At 42.4% G+C, this 22,955-nt stretch overlaps 2 protein-coding genes across 16 annotated transcripts in view; one reads left to right on the forward strand and one right to left on the reverse strand.

Moving 5' to 3' along the window:
- LOC111770330 (disintegrin and metalloproteinase domain-containing protein 20) overlaps positions 1-2,781 on the forward strand; it is a 114,946-nt gene extending 112,165 nt beyond the window's left edge. Inside the window, exon 5 of the mRNA XM_070249492.1 lies at positions 387-2,781. Within this exon, the coding sequence (XP_070105593.1) occupies positions 387-2,639 (2,253 nt within the window). The 3' untranslated portion in view covers positions 2,640-2,781. The remainder of the gene's footprint in view (positions 1-386) is intronic.
- MED6 (mediator complex subunit 6) overlaps positions 1-22,955 on the reverse strand; it is a 135,508-nt gene that overhangs the window by 27,442 nt on the left and 85,111 nt on the right. For 3 of the 15 annotated variants that reach the window (XM_070249500.1, XM_070249499.1, XM_070249505.1), the window contains exons 8-9: positions 5,505-5,564; positions 5,215-5,295 (exon numbers count right to left, since the gene is read on the reverse strand). The exons of 6 other annotated variants lie outside the window; for them this stretch is intronic. In XM_070249500.1, the coding sequence (XP_070105601.1) occupies positions 5,215-5,295; positions 5,505-5,564 (141 nt within the window). Of the gene's footprint in view, positions 1-2,454; positions 2,577-5,214; positions 5,296-5,504; positions 5,565-22,955 lie in introns of those variants that run through there. 6 more of the 15 variants (XR_011432008.1, XM_070249506.1, XM_070249507.1 and 3 more) reach the window with 3 other exon arrangements.

A 22,955-nucleotide genomic window follows, 5' to 3' on the forward strand; every position in this document is an offset into this window, starting at 1 on the left:
TTGATCCCTTATCTTACTAAGGTGTGAGGGGGAAAAAGTCATTAGTGTCTTAAAATTGCAACAAACCCACTTATTCTTCCCCTGTGACTTCTCCAAGAGTCCGTGGCACTTTTGAGCCCAGGTATACACCCTACTTCTCCTAATTCCTCCCATTTCCTTTCCTTCTCTAAGTCCCCTGAGCTAGGATCCCCAGATGCCTGAGCACAGCCTCCCCCAGTAAACACACATTGTTATGTCATAGCTCCCCCCTCCCTCCTCAACCTCCCCAGGGTGCCAAGCCTTCAGCCTGTCTCTGCTCTCCTCATGACTACACTGCTAGAGAAGTTGCTGTTTCAGGAATAGTCTTGCCTGCCTCCCACCTGACTGCACTGTTTTTTGAGTCACAGGCTCCCTCACTCATGGGGCCTTCCTGGGCCCAGGCCCATAAGACAGGCGATCTCTGGCTGCCTCTGCTCTGGCTGTTCCTGTCCCCGGTCTGCTGCTCCCATGCCCGACCAGGATGGCGCTTCACTTCCTCTGAAGTTGTGATCCCCAGGAAGGTCTCCCATAGGGTAAGTGGAGCTGAGATACAAGGCCAGCTTTCCTACAAGATTCACTTCAGGGGCCAAAGACATGTGGTTCACCTGAAAGTCAAGAAGAGCTTGCTGCCCAGACATTTTCCTGTTATCACCGATGACGACCAAGGTGCCATGCAGGAGGACTACCCTTATGTCCCCCGGGACTGTTACTACTACAGCTACCTGGAAGGGGTTCCTGGGTCTATGGGCACCCTGGACACCTGCTATGGGGGTCTGCGTGGCATGCTGCAGGTGGATGACTTCACTTATGAGATCAAACCACTGGAGGCTTCTTCCAAATTTGAGCATGTGATTTCTCTGCTTGTGTCAGAAGAAAGATCAGAGGTGGAAAGGTGTACGATTGAGGAGGAAGATAAAGATCACGCATATGAAGAGGCAACACTTGCTGAAACTCCTAGAGCAGCCCCTGTGTATTTGTGGTGGCCACACAGGAAATACTTAAAACTTCACTACACGGTTACTAACTCACTATATGTTCTGGATAGAAACCAGACACGTATAGTAGAGAATGTAGTGCTTATGAACAACATAGTGGATACCATTTTCAGACAAGCTCATTACGATGTTTCCATACGTGTTATGTGCATATGGACTCATTCAGATCAGATACAGTTACATACCTGGCCTAGTGCTTATGCAGCTTTAAGTCACTTTGGTATTTGGAAATTGCAATGGTGGGGGCATATTCGTCATGATACTTCACTGCTTCTTACAGGACATAAACTCAGTGGGGTCACATATTATGGTATCCATAATGGAATATGCAACCCCAATTGGGGAGTAGCATATACATTTGTAGGAAATTATCACGTATTTTTAGGTGCAGCTATTGAAGCCCATACATTATGTCATGTACTCGGCACAGGGCATGACACATCTGGTTGTAGTTGTTTTCGGAGAGCTAGCTGTGTCATGGCTCCTCAGCTTGGTCTTCTAGATATGATGAGCAATTGTACATATAACAGAATGCTTCAACGGGCTAGAGGGTGGGATCCTTGTTTGGGTGTAAAAAATACAGCATACACAAATTTTCCTTATGTAGCTCCTCGTTGTGGTGACAAGATCATAAATATGGATGAAGAATGTGACTGTGGCTCCCTTAAAGCTTGTAGTATGGATAAATGTTGTGAGACCCATTGTGCCCTAAGCTCCGGTAGTATTTGTAGTATAGGACCTTGCTGCATTGGCTGTAGGTATGCTCAGCCTGGAAAGGTTTGCAGAGACACGCCTGGTATTTGCGATCTACCAGAATTCTGTAACGGGAAAACACATGCTTGTCCAGATGACCTTTATATCCAGGATGGAACCCCATGTTCACCATTAGCTGTTTGTGTGAGAGGAAACTGTACTGACCGTGATATGCAGTGTCAAGCCCTTTTTGGCCACCAAGTAAAAGATGCTGCAGAAGTGTGCTATACAAAATTGAATCTAATTGGCGACCGATTTGGAAACTGTGGGGTGAGGTTGATACGAGGAGGATCAACCTCGGTGCCATGTGAAGAGGATGACATTTTTTGTGGGATGCTACATTGTACTGCTGTCAGCCAAATTCCTGGTGGAGGTGAGCATACTACATTCCGTCATATAATAGCAGATAACGAAAAATGCTTTGGATACGATGTACACGATGGGGCAGAAATACCAGAAATGGGGCTTGTAGTGGATGGTGCAACATGTGGGCCAGGAAAATATTGTTTAAATCAGAACTGTACTTTTTATCAAGACATTAATTTTGACTGTGATATCAAGAGATGTAATTTCAAAGGGGTGTGCAACAACAGGAAACAATGTCACTGTATGGACGGTTGGAAACCACCATCATGCGAAGAGAGAGGAGCAGGTGGTAGCCTAGATAGTGGCCCTCCACCTGACAAAACACTACGTCTTCAACCCAAAATAATATTTGCTCTGAACGAGGGAATAGCTCTACTGCTTATACGTTTCACCCTTTTTGGGATTTCAATTCTTGGTGGTATGTGTTCAAAATTAGAAGAAACCCTAGAAAAGAGAACCGAGGAAAAAACTGTTGAAGAAGGCCGCCAACAACCTCAACACAAGTAAATACTAACTGGAATGCACAAAATGGCAAAATTCACAGTGGCCCTTGCTGGGAGAAATGGTCAATAATCACTCTGATAATCACATAATCCTATAACTATTCTGAGGTTGCCATCTTGAAATAAAATGACATGGCAGGTAAAAATGGGTCTGTGTGTTTAAATTCACTTAACATTTCATGTCTGGTCATATTATTACTATTTCTGTAGATAATGGAAGGTACTCTTAGATTCACTAACAAGAGGACCTGTGTTTATTTAAAATGTGGAGTCTAATGTTTTATAGGCACACCTGTAGCAAATCTTGTTTGCATTGGTATGCACTTGTTTAACAGTTCATTGGACATTTTCCCAAGGGTTTATGTACTAGATTTTTGTGATTTGTTCATTTTTTTCCTCACGTTAAATAAGCTTAAGAAGAAACATTTACAGATCCAGTAGGAAGATACAAAACTTTGGTGTTGTAGGCACGTGAATGTCAACAGCAGTTCAACCCCCTGGTAAGTATGTGATCTTGGACAAAGTATTAGGCTTCCCGAGATCCACAGTTATATGTTACATGTTACATTGGCAGACAAAATGTACTTTTCCAGAGTTGTGTGATCATCAGTGGAAAGCAACTAAGAAGAGCCCGGAACACCTTAGGCACTTAATACATGCTAACGCTATCATGTTCATTATTGTCCTGGGTTGTGCTACACCTGGGGTATTCCAAATATACTGCCTTGGCATTGTATCTTGTAAAACCATCACATGAGGAGCCATTGATCACTGATATATCACTTCTTAAGGCCTCCAGTTATTAATGTCATAGTATTCACAGTAAAAATCTCAGGAATTGCCTAAGCACGGCCTGTATATAAAGTACAGGACGGAACTGACTGATATATGAACAGAGACAAAAATTTAGGTAGAACGAAACAGCACACGATCATTTCCAAAATAATGCACTAGAACAGGGTCTGATACGGTAAGTGTTACATTCATGCTGTTTAAATGCCTCAGGTCTTAGATCAAATCTCTTTCTGAAAATATGGAGTCCAGATGAGGGTAACTACCAAAGGGGAGGGGAGGGACGCATGAGTAGAGGATCAATAGGATGGCCACTCTACGATGTTGTAATTTGTCCATCTTTTACAGAGCTCTCTTGACCAGCATTTCTTGTCCAGGTGGCTTATCTGGTAGAGTGATCTGGATATTCATCCATTAAGAACCCAAGTCCCCATTTACTATGCCCTTGTCAAACATGGGTTGCTGCATTTGCACTTGGCTCCGGTATCTACTCACAAGGAGGTTAGATAACCATTTACTAACTGATCCAAATAACCGTTTACTAACTGGTTATTTCTTGCTGGTCCAAAGGCAGTGTTGAAACTAGAGTGTGTCTTCTGGAAGGGGAGTCATTTTGTTTTGATTTGAGCAGTCCATTTGTCAAAGTATGATAGCTGCGGACCCTGTAACCTTTTTCTCTCTTTATTTCCATTTTCCCAACATCTGCTTCTATCCTTATTGAGGGGTTTTGCTTTTGTAAAGGACCTCTTGTTTCCCTCAAGCTGTTTAATTTTGGGTACCATAAATTTGAGTGTGCATGGTTTTTATCTTTGGTTATCCTATTATCTCCAAAATGGCAAACTCAGTGTTTTAATCTGAGGATGGGTGTGGTCTGCTAGTCCATTTAGTGTTTCTAAATAGCATTTGATATCTCAGGTTATAGGCCATAATTTTTAAAAAGGTGGCTGTGTCAGGTCAAGGACTAACATGAGTTTTCCTTAAAAGCACTTTCTAACTAGTGCTGGATATTTGAGACAGATTCACCACACTCTAGTCAACAAGGTTGGATGCTTCAGAAATGCAGCATCACTCAGGGTTAGCCTTCAAAAGATTTGTGGCATTTCAAGAAAGGATGAAGTTTCAGGACAAAGATAAGAGGGAGCTGGAGAAGGTGAGGAAGAAGAGAAAGAGGGGCTGATAGGAAGATAGGGATCAGGGTAGGAGGGAGGTGAGAATGGAGTGGAGTTAGGAGAGACCAGAACAGGGGTAGACAGAAGGGACAAGGACTTTGGCAGGGGAAGAAGGTGGAAGTTGTTTAAAAGAGGCCTGAAAAGATTAGAATCTGTTCAAAGTATTTCTTTCCTTGGCTTCTTTGTAGCAACTGATGTAAGCTGCCCATGGTGTGACAACTATTCTAATACGCTCTCTTCTAAGATACCACAATACACAAGTTTGACAATGCCCACGAAATCAAAGGCCACTGCAGCCCAAGATTGTACTTACTGAAATCATGCCACGTTGAGAGGAAATTAATAGCGGTAGGACCTTGGTGGCAGACCATATATCTAGAGCAAATCTGGCCAGGGGTTTGGGTAGACCAGGAGTTTCCTCCAGTGAAAGAAGTCTGAGCTAGAAGGAGGGACCTGCTCTAAGTTAGGAAAAATGCCTAATTCTCCGCTCATCCAAAGAACTCCAACAAACAGAAGGAGAAATACTGACATCGGTCTGACAAGAGGTTGACCTACAAAACAATGACGGCCTGCAACCTCCATGCTATGAAAAATGCAGAGAACAGGAGGAGGACTTACCTCCCCAGCCAAGGAAATTAGGGTTCTTTGATATATGCTGGTCTTGACCCAAACAGGCAGTGTTGGGGGTTTGTCCAACCTCTCTCAGGCAATGGCACGAAAGTATAAAAACAAAAACAAAAACAAAGATTTATGTGACTCAAGTAGAGGTTAAAGGCTTCATTCAGTTGAGGTGGATCAGGGAATACCCGAAAACCAGGTGAATACACAACTGAACCAGGGTCAAGGTTTTTATAAGATAGGAAGAATTTGAATAACCATCCTGTATTTTAACTTAGGGGCAGTTTCACCTTTTGCCAAAACTTGTAGCTTGGAGTTGGTCCTGTTTTCCTGCCTCTTGTTTGGAGTTCCTATAACCAATAGAACAGTATTTCTGAGAACTGTTTTTGCAAGCCTCATGGTATTTTGAGACAGTCATGGTGTGTGGGAGGTATAAAGACAAAAAAGGAAATGGGCAGAGCAGAAGGTAAGGGGAAACACGAGACTGTGTAAATCGTTTGTTTGAAAACTTTTGCACCTTCATCCTCAAGGAGTCTGAGACTTTCTCGGTCAAGATTGCTGCACAAGTCCGTTCACAGTTACCATTGCCCAAGGGAGTTCCACGTGGCTCCCAAATGAAACACCTAGGTTCCATATATCACCCTCCATGCTCCTACTGAGGCTTAGCAGCCTTACCTCCCCTTTCTACTCAGGGTCAACTACTCCGTCCAAAATAGCGACTCCTCTTCTCCACTGTCTGGTCCTTGGACACAAGATATCTGAAGTGCCTTGATGGCAGTTGTAGCTTGCAGTTCTGTGGGACTCATGCTGTGTCCCTGGCTAAAGTGCAGTCCCTGTGGACCAAGACCTACAACCCTGGAGAACACACAGTTGCGGGGGGGCAAGCAGAAAAACCACCAGTGGATCATTAAGAGTGATGGTAAGTAGGGCCGCCCAACTTCTGCTCCTTGGTTCCTGGTCCCATATGTTCTTTGTAATGGATAAAGAGTACCATGTAGCAGTCTTTGATTTAAAATACACACTGTACCGTGAAGGATGGCACTCTTTCCTTCCAGAGTATTGTTTCTGAGCTGGCATTTTTTTGTGTCTTCAGTAGGCTGTTGCAGCACAGTGTGAGGGTAGTTGCTACTGACTATTTGATATGTGATGCAAACAATGGATTCCATTGGGATAGACCCATCCCTGTACCTCATTCACTGAAGAATGAATTATCTGTTCACATGCTAAGTCATGTGGGATTCCATGGTTAAACATCATGTGCTTCATAAGTAAGCCCCCAATAGTGGTGTTGGCTGTGGCTGTGCAGGCAGAAGAGGCAATTTATCACAACTAGAATGGCTATCTATTCTTGTGAGGACTAATTGCTGGTCCTTCCAGGATGGAAGGGGCCCTATGTAGTCAACTCTCCACCAATTAGCTGCTAGGTTTTCTTGAGGAAGAGTGACTTAGCAACATTGGTCTTTGTTGTTGGCAAGTTGGCCATTTGGAGACAGCAGTACTTCACTTGACTCCTTTGGCAAGTGGGAGTCCATGCTATTGAGCCCAGTGTAGCCGCTACCTCTGCCACCATGGCCACTCTGTTCATGTGCCCATTGGGCCAGTTCCAGGGTGGTCAGTGCCGAAGTTTGTCTAATGTTGACTGGCCAAGCCATTTTGCCTGCTTGGTTTTCCAGGGCATCTTTCAGGGTGCAGGCTTCTTGGTAGGCATGAACCTGTGCTACAAAAACCTTCACACTTGCTGACTACTGCTCTATCTGAAGCCACGTATCTCTACCCTACACCACCTTTTCTCTGACTCTCTAGTCCTTTTTATTCCAGGCCCCTGACCACTTGGTAAGAACCTTGGCTGCCTGAGGTGGTCTCATTTGAGGCCCACCTTGGGCCACTTAGTCTTCCACATAGGGTAGATGAACATGTGCACTAGCCATAACTCTGCCCAATACAATGATTTTGTTCACTTTACTGTCTTTAGTCATCTCTGAAGAGGAATGTTATGCAGCCATCTTCCATGTTGGGTTTGAACCCACAGACCACGCCTACCCTTCCATGTACCAATTTCAGGCATTTTAGACCTCCTTCACCTGGCTTCGCAAAACCCCCACATGGGCATATATGCAAGCTGAGCGCAGTGCACTCATGAAACCATGGTAAATGATATGGTGACTCCAACTACCTGTTCATACAGCTTTACACGAGTCTTCTCCTCTTGTATGAGCTTCACATTAGATGTCCTCTTTGGATCTCACCATGAATTGCTGCCAGATCCGTCTCACTTTATGGCTTGGAAGAATCAAAAGGACCTAGTTTATACTGGATGATTCAAGGCATATGCTCATTTGGAGCCTCATGGTCAAACAGCCATGTTGCCCAGGGCCCCAGAACACACCAAGAGCTGTTTCTCGATGGGCAGATGGCATGACCTTGTTTCAAACCCCCAGGGCTTGGACTGTGGTTCTCCTTCTGGGACTTCCCGCAAGCTCCACACTGCATCTTTTCCCATCACCAGTAACCCCCACAGGGTCAGAGAGCTCAGGTGTGCCAGACTTTACAGCCCAAATGATGGCTTCTGTTTGCTCCACGGTCTAGGTCTACAGCAAGGCCCTTTCTTGCCTGGGTCCCACTCAAGGATGACCGACTTCATTATCATCCGGTATGTGGGCCAACATAGTATTCATAGGTGTGAAATATTTGCTTCAACTACCCAAAGAGGAATATGTTAGGCACCACTTTCCTTGTGGTAGGAAATACAAGATGAAACAATTTGCCTTTACTCTGATGGTAGGTCCCAACATGACCTTAACCCACTGTACCCCCAAATACTCTAATAATGTGGCATGTCCCTGAATCTTTATAGGGTTTATCTCCCACTCTCGGAGTGTATGTCTCCTAGTAAGACCACAAATAAACTAACCAACTCATGTTTGCCGTGTCCCATTAGCATGATACCGTTGATATCATGAATCAGTACGATGTTTTCTGGATGTTAGGACCGTCTAGATCTATTCAGATAATATTATGCCAGAGGCAGGAGAGTAAACGTAACCCTAGGAACAAAGGTATAAATATGATTGTCCATGCCTTATGGATGCTAACCTTTAATCTCTTTTCGGATCAGAATAGAAATTAACACATTGACCAGATCAATGGCTGCATGCCATGCGCCTGAGGCCATATTAATTTGCTCTAGCAATGACAGCACATCTGACCCAGCAGCTGCAATGAGAGATTCTACGTGGGAGAGCTTGTTCTTGTCTACAATCATTCATTAGGATCCATACAGTTTCTGCAGGGGCCAGATTGGTGATCTAAATGGAATTCTGATAGGGACAATCACTGCTGCCTCTTGTAGTCTCTAATGCTGGCACTTATGTCCACCTTCCCACCCAGAACACAATGTTGCCTTTGATTGACTATGCTGGCCGGGGTTAGAGGGACATTGAAGAAGCTTCCACTGGTTGTGTGATGAGGATAGCTCTTATTCCACATGCAAGGACTCCATAGGGATGTTATTCTAACTGCCAAAGATATCAATCCTGATTATATACCTGAGGACTTGGAGAAGGGACCACTGCGTTGGACTGCAGACCACTGAACCCACTGTAAACCGAACATCAGTTAGGACACCACTTCTTGCCCAATGTTCATAACCTCCCACTACAACAGGGTCCATGATGATGCTTTGGAGCCCTGAGTATCAATGTCAATGCAGATACTGTCCAATAATCCTCTCGACGCCAGGTATTTCTCTATCCCTAGCATAGAGACTCCCAAGGAAATGGTTGTAGGTTCCTTGGGGAAAGGACTCGGAGAATCATTACGTTATATATTTGTCATGATGTTGATATGTCCTTCCTCCTAGGAACCCAGTGATCTCTTTAGTCAACAGACAGTGCATCTGAACAGCGACTTCGCTCCAATAACTGAACAGGGATCATAACTTTTTACCGGTGCCACCCTTTCCAGCCTCCTACTCCTCCATTTTTGCCTTATTCTGATTGTAGATATTAAGCAACACTCTCCTTGGCTACTCGTCTATTTGCCACTAGAGATATGTTGCGCCTTTACCACCTCAAATTCCCTACAGGTAAATCCCTTTAGCTGCCTCTCCAACCAGCACAATTTTTATGGTAACTGTGGTCCCCTAGTTTCAGCTGTTAAGTGCAGCCACCTGGCCTCTGTTACTTCAAGAGACCTCATTATCCCCATAGCCGTTAACAAACACTGATCTGTGACAACCTCTCCTATTACTGAACTGGCCTACAGAGGAGAGACACAACTGAACGCCTCAGAGATGATGATGCCCCTTACACCAGTGCATTTTAAAAAATTTTTATTCAGGTATGGTTGACATTATACTAGCTCCAGGTGTATAACGTGATGATTCAGTATTTGTATATATTGCATGTGATCACCACTATAAGTCTAGTTAACATCTGTTACCATACATAGTTATAAAAATTCTTTTTCTTGTGATGAAAACTTTTAATATCTACCCTCTTAACAACTGTCAAATATACAACACAGTATTATTAACTGTAGTCACAACACACGCTGTACATTACCTCCCAATGGCTTATTTATTTTATAATTGGAAATTAGTACCTTTTGACCCTCTCCACCCATTTCACCCACCCCTCACCTCCCACCTCTGGCAGCCACCAATCTGTTCTCTATATCAAGATGTGTGCATTCTTTAAAAAAAAAAATTGAGTTCATAATAGTTTACATTGATGTGAGATTTCAGTTGTACATGATTTCTTGTCTGTTACCACATAAGTGCTTCCTTCACCTCCGTGCCCAAACCCCCACCTACCTTTGCCTGGTAACCACTAAACTGTTTTCTTTGTCCATGTGTACGTTTATATTCCACATATGAGTGAAATCATCTGGTGTTTGTCTTTCTCAGTCTGGCTTATTTCACTTAGCATAATTCCCTCCAGGTCCTTCCCTGTTATTGCAAATGGGATGAATTTGTCTTCTTTTCTGGCTGAGTAGTATTCCATTGCATATATGTGTGTGTATATATATATCTATACACACCACATTTTCTTCATCCAATCATCAGTCGATGGGCACTTGAATTGTTTCCATGTCTTGGCTATCGTGAATAGTGCTGCTATGAACATAGGGGATCATATGTTACTTTTGATTTCAAATTGTTTGGATCGATACCCAGTGGTGGGAAAGCTGGGTCATATGGTAGGTCTATTTTCAGTTTTTTGAGGAATCTCCATACTGTTTTCCTTAGTGGCTGCACCAGTTTGCATTCCCACCAGCAGTGTATGAGGGTTCCCTTGTCTCCACATCCTCTCCAACATTTGTTATTTTTAGTCTTAGTGATTTTAGCCACTTTAACGGGTGTAAGGTGGTATCTTAGTGTAGTTTTGGTTTGCATTTCCCTGAGGACTAGTGATGTTGAACATCTTTTCATGTGTTTTTTGGCCATCCGTATATCTTCTTTGGAAAAATGTCTGTTCATATCTTCTGCCCATTGTTTGATTGGGCTGTTTGTTTTTTTATTGTTCAGTTGTGTGAGTTCCTTATATATTATGGAGATTAACCCCTTGTCAGATATATGATTTGCAAATATTTTCTCCCAGTTGGTGGGTTGCTTCTTTGTTTTGATTGTGGTTTCTTTTGCCTTGCAGAAGCTCTTTAGTCTGATTACTCCCACTTGTTTATTTTTTCTTTTGTTTCCCTTGTCTGAGAAGACGTGGTATTGGAAAAGATCCTTTTTAGTTCCATGTCAAAGAGTATACTACCTATATTATCTTCCAGGAGTTTCATGGTTTCAGGATGTATCTTCAAGTCTTTGATCCATTTTGAGTTTATTTTTGTGTATGGCATGAGATAATGGCCTACCTTCATGCTTTTGCATGTGGCTGTCCAGTTTTCCCAACGCCATTTATTGAAGAGACTATCTTTTCTCCATCATATGTTCTTGGCTCCTTTGTCAAAGATCAGCTGTCCATAGACGTGCAGTTTTATTTCTGGGCTTTTACTCCTGTTCCATTGATCTGTGTGCCTGTTTTTGTACCAGTACCACGCCGTTTTGATCACTATGGCTTTGTGGTACATTTTGAAGTCAGGGATTGTGATACCCCCAGCTTTGTTCTTTTTTCTCAGGAGGGCTTTAGTAATTTGAGGTCTTTGGTTGCCCCATATGAATTTTAGGATTCTTTGCTCTATTTCCGTGAAGAATGTCATTGGGATACTGATAGGGATTGCACTGAATCTGTAGATTCCTTTGGGTAGTATGGGCTTTTTAACTATGTTTATTCTTCCAATCCGTGTGCATGGAATCTCTCTCCATCTCTTTATGTCATTATCAATTTCTTTTGGTAATGTCTGATAGTTTTCATTGTATAAGTCCTTCATCTCGTTGGTTAAATTTATTCCTAGATACTCTATTTTTTTAGTTGCGCTTGCAAATGGAATTGTATTTTTGAGTTCTCTTTCTGTAAGTTCGTTATTGGAGTATAGAAAAGCAATCAATTTTTGTAAGTTGATATTGACCCTTGCAACTTTACTGTAGAGTTGTTAATAATTTCCATTAGTTTTCCAATGGATTCTTTGGGGTTTTCTATATATAAGATCACGTCATGTGCAAAGAGCGAGAGTTTCACTTTTTCACTCCGTATTTGGATTCCTTTTATTCCTTTCTCTTGCCTAATTGCTCTGGCCAAAACCTCCAGTACTGTGAATAACAGTGGTGATGGTGGGCCTCCTTGTCTTGTTCCTGTTCTCAGAGGCATGGCTTTCAGTTTTTGCCCATTGAGTATGATGTTGGCTGTGAGTTTGTCATACGTGGCCTTTATTATGTTGAGGTAATTTCCTTGTATCCCCACTTTGTTAAGAGTTTTTATCATAAATGGCTGTTGGACCTTGTCAAATGCTTTCTCTGCATCTGTTGACATGATCATGTGGTTTGTATTCCTCAATTTGTTGATGTGATGTATCACGTTGATTGATTTGCGGATGTTGAACCATGCCTGTGTCCCTGGTATAAACCGCACTTGATCGTGATGTACGATCCTTTTGAAGTATTGCTGAATCTGGGTTGCCAAAATTTTGTTGTGGACTTTTGCATCTATGTTCATCAATGATATTGGCCTGTAGTTTTCCTTTTTTGTGCTGTCCTTGTCAGGCTTTGTATCACAGTGATGTTGGCCTCGTAGAATGTGTTAGGAAGTGTTCCATCTTCCCTCATGTTTTGGAATAGCTTGAGAAGGATAGGTATTAAATCTTCTCTGAAAGTTTGGTAGAATTCTCCAGGGAAGCCATCTGGGCTTTTATTCTTTGGGATGCTTTTGATTACTGTTTCAATCTCTTTCCTTGTGAGTGGTCTATTCAGATCGTCTGTTTCTTCTTGATTCAGCTTCGGGAGTTTGTAAGAGTCTAAGAATTTATCCATTTCCTCTGGGTTATCCCTTTTGTTGGCATATGGTTTTTTGTAGTATTCTCTTATAATCCGCTGTATTTCTGTGGAGTCTGTTATTTCTCCTCTTTCATTTCTCATTCTGTTTACCTGAGCTTTCTCTCTTTTTTTCTTTGTAAGTCAGGGTAGGGGTTTGTCAATTTTACTAATCTTCTCAAAGAACCAGCTCTTTGTTTCGTTGATCCTTTCTACTGCCTTTTTTGTTTCAATAGGATTTATTTCTGCTCTGATTTCTATTATTTCTCCCCTCCTGCTGACTTCGGGCTTTGTTTGTTATTCTTTTTCCAATTCACTTAGGTGTAATTTGAGATTACATAATTGGGATTTTTCTTGTTTGTTAAGCTGCGCCTGTATTGTGATGGATTTCCCTCTTAATATGGCTTTTGCTGTATCCCATATGAGTTGGTATGGTAGGTTATCATTTTCATTTGTCTCCAGATATTTTTTTATTTCTCCTTTAATTTCATCAATGATCCGTTGCTTGTTCAGTAGCATGTTGTTTAGTCTCCACATCTTTGTCGCTTTCTCAGCTTTTTTCTTGTAATGCATTTCTAGCTTTATAGCATTATGATTGGAAAAGATGCTTGTTATTATTTCAATTTTCTTAAATTTATGGAGGCTTGCCTTGTTTCCCAACATGTGCTCTATCCTTGAGAATGTTCCGTGTGCACTTGAGAAGAATGTGTATTCTGCTGTTTTTGGATGGAGTGTTCTATGTATGACTATTAAGTCCAACTGTTTTAGCTTTGCCTTTAATTCCACTGTTTCCTTGCTGATTTTCTGTCTGGATGATCTATCCGTTCACGTGAGTGGAGGCCTGAGGCCCCCTGCTATTATTGTGTTATTATTAATATCTTCTTTTAGGTTTGTTAATAGTTGCTTTATGAACTTTGGTGCTCCTGAGTTGGGTGCATAGATATTTATAAGTGTCATTTCTTCTTGAGGGAGTGTCCCTTTGATCATTCTATACTGCCCGTCTTTGTCCCTCTTTACCTGTCTTATCTTGAAGTCTATTTGTCTGATATAAGTATTGCGACACCTGCTTTCTTTTGTTTCCCATTAGCTTGGAGTACCGTCTTCCACCCCTTCACTCTGAGCCTCTGTTTGTTATTGGAGCTGAGATGTATTTCCTGGAGGCAGCATATTGCTGAATCTTGTCCTTTAATCCATCTTGCCACTCTGTGTCTTTTTATTGGAGAATTCTATCCATTTATGTTTAGGGTGATTACTGATGTATGAGGGCTTAATGCTGTCATTCTATCATTCATTTTCCGGTTGTCTTGCATTTTCTTTGTTTCTTGTGCTGTGTCTTTTGTTCTACCCATTGAATTACATAGTTTTTTATGATGTGTTTCCTTGTTTGCTCCTTATTTATTCTTTGTGTCTCTGTTCTGCTTTTTTGTTTAGTAGTTACCCTGAGGTTTGTATTCAGAATCTCGTGCATAACATAGACCATTTTCTGATGGCTTCTTATTTCCTTAGTCTAAACCGATTCAGTCCCTTTCCTCCACCCCTCCTAAGTTGTTTTTCTCATATCTTATTCCACCTTGTATTGTGAGTTTGTGGTTAAAATGACAGGATTATCCTTGTTTTTGGTGTTTTCCTTCCCACTAGCTTAATTCTATCATTGAATATTTGCTTTCTTATTCTGGTTCTGTCTACCTATTTATCTCCTTACTCTGTGTTTTGTGTCCCCTTTCTCCCTCTTTTTTTTTTTTTTTTTTTCAGGTATGAGGGCCTTCTTGAGGATTTCTTGCAGGGAGGGTCTCGTGGCTATGTAGTACCTTAGATTTTTGTTGGTCATGGAAAGAGAAATCTGCTGAAAGTTTGATAGGCGTTCCTTGGTAGGTTATTTTCTTATGCCTTGCTGCCCTGAGTATTCTTTCTTTGTCATTCATTTTTGCCAGGTTTACTAGTATATGCCCTGCAGCAGGTCTTTTCACACTGAGAAATCTAGGAGATCTGGAAGCCTTTTCCACACAGATTTCCCTCTCTTTCCCTAGCTTTGGGGGGCTCTCTGCTACTATTTCTTTGGATGCATTTTCTGCTCCATTCTCCTTCTGTTCCTTCTGGAATACCTATAATCCTTATGTTGCATTTCCTCACTGAGTTGGATATTTCTTGGAGACTTTCTTCATTTCTTTTTAGTCTGAGTTCTCTCTCCTTCTCTGTCTGGAGCATTTCAACATGTCCATCTTCGATTATGCTGATACGCTCCTCTATGATATCCACTCGAGCATTCAGGGGATCCATATTTTGTTTTATCTCTTCCATTGTGTTCTAATATTTCTGATGGGTCCTTCTTTATAGTTTCAATCTCTTTTGTGAAGTACCTCCTGAACTCTTTGAATTGCTTCTCTACGTTCTCTTTTACCTCATTGAGTTTCTTGATGATAGCTATTTTGAATTCATTGTCATTTAACTTACATATTTCTGTGTCCTCAGGACTGAGTTCAGGGTGCTTGTCGATTTCTCTCTGGTCTGGAGATTTGATGTAGTGTCTGATGTTGGAAGGTCGGGTCTTAGGCATTCTGACATTATTCAGTTGCAGTTACTGCCCATTGCCACTGGGTGGGGGTTGAGAGCCACGTATTCTGAGCCCTTGGCTTCCAGCTGATAACCCAGGCATTGGAGCAGTGCAGGTTGGGTGGGAGGAGGGGCACTTTCTCCTGCATGCACTCCGGGCTTTCTTGATCAGCTCTCTATCTGGTCTCCTGGAGTGTTGGCTTGATGAAGTCACCCCCCGCAAAAGCTTTCACCCTATTAGAGGGCTTCCTTCTAGTTTGCAAGGGCACTAGGGAGTCCTTGGTGATCCCTTGAATGACCAACCCCGCCCCCATTCCCTTCCTCATGGATCATCCCGCAGTCCCAATTGCAGTCTTTAGGGGAGGGAGCGAAGTTCTCTCTAACCCTGTCCCAGCTCCTCTGAGGGGGGCTCCAGCCTCTCCGCCCTCCATTGTGTGGTTGTGTGTCTCTCCAAAGTTTTTGTGTTGTTAGGATGGCCTCTGTTGGAGTATGGTTTCCCCTTTTTGTTGTATGTTGGAGGGGAGAGAGTCCCTGGCAAGTTCACTCCATCATGATGCTGACGTCAATCTGACCAGAACATTCTTGATGGGCCCTCAGCCTCACGTGATGTATGCAGTGTAGCATGCCTGCTTCTCCTGGTCTTGTTCTGCCAACTCCCATGGAAAATTAAGCATTTCCACTTAGCCCAGGATGGGCTACTGCTTTCTCCCTGCTTCTAAGAATCACCCTAGCAATGAGTATGCCCCATCTTCTAGGATGGGCCCTTGCTAGGGTGGTTCTTGCAGCTACTTCAGTGTGTAGTCTCATTCCTGTCATATCAGGGATTGCATGACTTCAGCCAGGTTATGCTCGGTATGGCACAGCAGCCAGGATATAAGGTAGGGCAGCCAGGAGGAGAAGTGGGGACAGTTCCTCATGGCAGACAGGCTGTGAGCATTCACATGGATCTGCAAAGCCAGTATCTTCAGGGGCATCCACCCAGATGTCACCATCTCATGCTTAAAGATCCTGGCTTTTCCCAGCATAACAGACGTGCTCTGGATGACCATGTAAAAGTCTCTGGCACCCTTGGAGTCCATCTAATCCTGTGACTGCTCCTCAGCTATAATTTCTCTTCCACCCAGGAGTTTAGGGCCCTTTGGTAAGCAACCAAAAAAGCCTTCTGGAATTCACTTATAGCCTTTACCTTTGAGTAAACTAAGGCAGTTGCCCTAGTTCTCATAACCTTTTACAGTGCAGTAACACAACTTAGTGAAAATCACACAACTCTGCCAAGCACATAGACGTTGCTGCTTCCATATCTTTCAAATGCCTAAATCATTGCACATGAAAGAAAGTTCCCTCCAACAGGACCTTTTCCTGACCATTGGTAAATGCTTCAGCAGTGGGCTACCACTTTATGAGAGGGTATTCTCACATTCCTCTTGGGGTAGGATCCTCCTTGCCAGCTGAGTGTTGATTGAGCAGATCCCAAACCCCATCTTGCTGTTTTGTCACACCACTCTCAGCACCACTTGTGTCATTTCATGTTCTTTGAGAAGTAGATGACAAGACAGAGTTACACATAAGACGGTCTATTGGGGGAAACATCTATAAGGATAAAGGGAGAGGAGTAAGAGAAGAAAGAGAGAGCCTTCAGGCCATGATGCCTTTCCTCTGACAGGAGAGCAAAAAAGAACTGCACTGGAAGAGCCTGAGACCACAGAGTAGGTCTGAATCAGGTTCATCCAGGCCAGTGGGGAGCCCTGGACCCAGAGGACTCATTACAATTTCCTATGTTGGGCAGCAATGGCCCTGTTCAAGTCTCACCATGCTCATACATTGGCCCAACAGAAACACAGCCTGGAGTGAATGTCTCCATAGATTCAAGGGAGGCTGTTGATCTGCCATGCTCCCCGCAGTGGATTCCACTGAGCGGGTCACCTCTGTGGCCCACAGAACAAGCAACTGCTGACCAGTAAGTTTTTGTCTGGGGCCACACAAGAATCTTAAATGGGAATACAAGTCGGACCACCATTCTTAAGCCCTTGAGGTAAACATTATCTTTGCAAGTGCCTTACTTACATAGTGCTCCTGTGTTGGGGAAGAAGGCAGTTTAAAGGGTTTCCACTTGGCCCTGGCTGATATAGAGACCCTTACTCTTTATATCAGGGAACCCACGAGAGCATTCTGCCAGCTGCTGAGTATATCCATCAATTTTTCGGTGAAGGACAGGGAAAAGGACAGCAGGCACGTCTGTCAACCTTTGCATAGGTTATGAGAGGACTTGTGCCAGCAATCTGTTTGTTACCTTGCCTCCATATGCCCCCACACTAATGGAGGATAAATGGTAGCATTTTGTTTCCCTTGTTATCAATGTCAGCTCAGACCCTGTATCTGACAACACTGGTAAAATCTGAACAACTCCCTTCTCCAAGATCTGAGTATCATTTGAGCAAGGAGTTAGGGAATGGATTTTATAAACACATTTCTTGTTTTCTTCTGAATCTTCCCTTGAGGGGATCCTGCTTCCATTCCAATCAATGGGTCTGGGTCTGAGAACTGGCTCAGGTCTGGCTATTGGGTGAGGGACTACAATTTCCCATTATGGCTACTAACATCATCTTTTAGATCTTTTTGCGGGCATAAGTTATGCTATACCCTCATAGACCCCCCCCCCCATCTATCTCTATCATAGGAATATCATGTTCTATTAGACATCATCATAGACCCCTCTGGGTCAAAGGTCACTTGATTGACATTCCCACCTTGCCTAATGTTACATGAACTACGTTTTGCTTTGCATGATTAAATGTTGTCACCTGGCCCCTGCCATTTTGGAATCCTGTCATCTTCAATGAGCCTAAGGGGCCCAGTTCCATAGTAGCATCAACCTACTTCTCATGGGTGCCAGTGCCCCTTTCACCAGTGCATTCCTTGCACATGTAGCGAAGAGATGCCCTCTGGGCCCTTCCAGGCAACATGTCCAGCTGGTGGATTTTCTAGTCTTACATGCTAAATTCATTCTAGCATGCCCACCTCTCTGAGCCTTAGGCCTGATGTTCATCACACTCTGACTTTCAGTTTCAGGAGTTGAGTACTTCTTTAAATGGAGCCTTTCTGGGTTTCATAAGGTACTCCAACTTGAGAGCTGCCTGACCTGAACATTCAAGAAGTAGAGCTCTTACCTAAGCCATTGCATCTCCTTCCATCTGAATGCACCGTAGTTGAGAGACTTAGCTGATATAAAGCTGCAGGTATTTTCATGACCCCACTTCCTACCATCCAAACCCTTGTTTCCAAAAGGCTATTGAGTGATCCAGTTTCAAAATCCCATTCTTAGAGTAGGATCACTTCTAGTGCCAACTGTCTTAGGCCAGTTACAGAAATTAGGACACTGACATCTTGGAAGGGGGAGGGGGGCATTACTCTTCCTGAATTTTCATATTTCTATTGATTATTTGTGTATCTTTTTACTGCTGGACACTATTTTTTTCAATTGACTTATTTGACCATTGTTATGACAATATTTTGGCAGAATAATGCCTACCCCCCCCCCAACCAAGATGTCAGCATCCTAACTTCCTGAACCTATGGCTATGTAACCTTTCATGGCAAAAGGGACTTTGCAAATACGATTAAGGTTAATGGCCTTGAGATGGGGCGATTAGCCTGGATTATGCAGGTAAGCCCAATCTAAACACCTGAGTTCTTAAAAGAGGATAACTTTTCCAGGCTGACTACAAAAGAATAGTCAGAGACATGCAGTGCTGCTGGCTTTGATGATGGAGGAAGGGGGCTGTGAGCCAAAGAATGCGGGTTGTCTCTAGAAGCTGGATAAGGCAAGGAAACAAATCCTCCCGGCTTCTCCATAAAGGAATAAAGACCTACCAAACTGTAAGATAATAAATTTCCATTGTTCTAAACCTCTAAATATGTAGTAATTTTTACAGGACCAATGGAAAACTAAGACAGACCCCAAGATAAGTTAATGAGGAAAGCATGGTCTCTAACAAACAGTGGTGGGAAAACTAGATGTCTAAGTGAAAAAAATTAACCTTGACTCCTACAGCTACCATACACAAAAATTAACTTGGGAGGATCTTACAACTAAATGGAAGGGCTAAAATGATTACATTTCTAGGAATTTTAATAAGGCAAATATTCTTACTAACTTGGGATAAGCAAAGATTTCTTAGGATGCAATTAATGATAACATTAATGGCATTAATGATAACAAAAGATGATAAATTGGGATTCATCAAAATGAAAAATGTCAGCTCTTTAGAAGATGTCATTCACAAAATGGTTAGGCAAGCCACAAATTGGGAGAAAGTGTGTGTAGAACACATAAGAACAAAGAAATATGTATCCAAAATATATGAAAAGCTCTCACAACTCAATAACACTAAGACAAATAGCCCAACACAAAAATGGGCAAAAAGACTTGAACCATCACTTCATAAAGGAAAATATAGAGCTGTCTAGTAAACATAATAACTATGCATAATGTCATTAGTTATTCAGGGGAATGGACATTGCCACCAGATTGAGATATTGCTTCCCATCCCTTAGCATGCCTAAGATTAGTTGGTTTGGGTGAGGCTGTAGAGCAACTGAAACTCATGCACCTTTCTGGTGGAAGTGTAGTATGGTACAGCCACTTTCTAAAGAGTTTGGCAGTTTTTTTAAAGTTAAACTTATACCTACCCTATGACTCAGCAGTTCCTCTCCTAGAAAGTTATGTCCGAATATGTCTTATGTAAGAATCTTCACTGCAGCATCGTTAATAATAGACAAAAAGTGGAATCAACTCCAATGTTCATCAACAAGTGGAATGCTAAACAAAACACTGTATACCCATCAAATGGAATATTACACAGTAATAACTATGAACAAATGTGAAGACATACGACAACATTGATAAATCTCATAGGCATTATGTTGCATGCAAGAGGCGAGACACACATGATTATGTATACATGATTAACACCGTGACCAACTGGGATTTATCCCTGGGATGCAAGGATGGTTCAACATATGCAAATCAATAACTGTAATACATTACATTAATAGAATGAAAGATAAAAATCACACGATCCTCCAATAGATGCAGGAAAAGTATTCGACAAAATACAACATCCCTTCATTTTAAAAGCCCTCGACAGACTGGGCTGAGGAGGAACATGCCTCAACATAATAAAGCCCATATACAACAAACCCACAGCTAACATTATAGTCAATGGAGAACTATAAAAGCTTTTCCTCTAAGATCAGGAACAAGATAAGGATGCCCACTCTCACCACTCTTATTCAACATGGTACTGGAAGTCCTAGCAAGAGCAGTTAGGCACGAGAAAGAAATAAAAAGCATCCAAATCAGAAAGGAAGATGTGAAATTGTTGCTATTGGCACATGATATGATTTTGTATGTAGAAAATCCAAAAGACTCAACCAAAAAACTTTTGGAACTAATCACGGATTTCAGTAAAGTTGCAGGATATAAAATCTGCATAACGAAATCAGTTTTGTTACTAGACATTAATAATGAAATATCTGAAAAAGAAATAAAGAAAACTATCTTATTCCAAATAGCATCAAATACAGTAAAATACCTAGGAATAAATTTAACCAAGAAAATGAAAGATATGTACAATGAAAAGATACACTCCAGTTTCAATAATTGCCTTTGGATCAGCAAGAAACAGCCCTTTTAGTAAATGGTCATCCAACCTCAAATTTAATAGATACTGGTGCCAATGCAGCAACCCATGTTTGACAAGGGCAAAGTAAACAGAGGCTCAGACCCTTCGGGGATGAAGATCCAGATCATTCTACCAGATAAGCCACCTGAACAAGAAGTGCTGGTTAAGAGAGCTCTATAAAAGATGAACAAATTACAATGTTGCTGAGGGGCAATCCTATTGATCCTCTACTGCTGAGTCCATCCCCTTCCCGTTGGTAGCTACCCTCATCTGGACTCCACATTTTCAGAAGGAGATTTGATCCTAGACCGGAGGCATTTAAATAGCACAAATGTCACACTTACCGCTTATCAGACTCTTCTAGCAGACTACTCCTGACATAATTGCTTCTTATTTCTTTTTACCTAAATTTTTGTCTCTGTACGTATATCAGACAGTTCCATCCCGTACTTTATAGACAGGCTGTGCTTAGGAAATTCCTGTGATTTTAGAAGTGAGATACTATGACTTCAATAACCAGAGACCTTATAAAGTGATATACACGAGTGATCAATGGCTCTGTATGTGAAGGTCTTACAACAAGGATGCAGTGCCGACGTCATTACACCTGGAATACCCCAGGTTTAGCACAACCCAAGAATAACAATAAGAAGAATGAGAATGATAGCAGCTGGCACATATTAAGTACCTGAAATGACCCAGGCCCTCCTTAGGTGCTTTCTTTTGATCATTACAAAATCCTGGAAAAGTACATTCCATCTCTGACTGTAACATGTGGACCTTCAAACTCTGAAAGACTAAGGCTTTGTCCAAGATCACATACCTGGGAGGTAGTAGATCTGTTGAAATTCACATGCTTATGACACAAAAGTTTTTCATCTACCTACAGTAGCTGTCAAGTGTTGCTTTTTACGTTTATTTGGTTAACATTAGCAATAAAATGAACAAAAAGCAAGAGTGACCTCATCATCATGCATCTTCACCTCAAAGAACTCTGGTTTAGACAATTACCCATGGATGAGAGAGCTTTTGTGGAAATCCAGGAGTCCAGTGGAGAAGTTCTAGCACACCGCTGCAGCAAAATAATCGGAGATTGGACACACTGGAGAGGGTAAGAGGAATAGTTTCACCTTAGCCACATCCCCTTCCCCCAAGGCAGGACATCTCAGTGCCAAGAGAGACCTTCTTGGGCTGTGATTTTTCATGAGGGGGAAAGTGATATCATGTGAGTGAGCACCCAGCTTCCTCAGCTGTGCAGCACACTGCCAAGGAGACCCAGTTTTTTCTCTCCCCCTCCACTGAGGTGTGCTGTGAGACTGGGGGTGGGCAGTGGCTGGGAAAGCAGTAGATAGGACTCTCTGAAGGCGTTCAAGGGACATGGATCCTACTAACCATGTCATGGTCTCCATCAAGAAGCCTGCCCACAAGTCACTGGGACACCTCACCTGTGGGTCCCCCAGATGGCCCCCAGGCACCCTCAGCACTCCAGGTACTTCACCCACACACATCCTCATGACTGGTTCCCTGTGGGTGCTCCCAAAGGTAGTGAAAGTGAGCCTTTGCAGACAACTGGTGAGGGCATGCATAAAGCCCAACTCTGTGGGCTTCAGAGCAACTACAAACTTGAACGTTCAGCACTGGCTAGGGAAAGCAACAGGGAGGCTATCAGCACTCAGCCTCATTTTGTGGGATTGAGTGAAGTCACACAACCTTAAGAAATGTGCCATGAGAGAGAGCCCAAAGTGTGTTTCACAAGTATCCATAGAAAAGGCAAAAAAAGCCTCAGAATCCTCAGTTGGGTTAATGGAAGCTGTTTCTTTCCCAAAGCCAGTTAGTGAAGACTGCTTCTCCAAATGTGAGGAGAACAACTTAAAGGAATATGAAAGATCAAGGAAACACGACACTACCAAAAGAAAACAATAATTTTCCAGTACTGAACCCAAAGAAATGGAGATCTGCAATTTGCCTGATAAAGAATTCAAAATAGCTGTTCTAAGGAAATTCAGTGAGCTAGAGGAAAACACAGAAGGACAATTCAAGAAAATCAGGAAAACAATACACAAACTAAATGAAAAGTTTAACAGAGAGAGACA

This window comes from Equus caballus, chromosome 24 (genome assembly GCF_041296265.1).
Source record: "Equus caballus isolate H_3958 breed thoroughbred chromosome 24, TB-T2T, whole genome shotgun sequence".
Taxonomy (NCBI): Eukaryota; Metazoa; Chordata; class Mammalia; order Perissodactyla; family Equidae; genus Equus; species Equus caballus.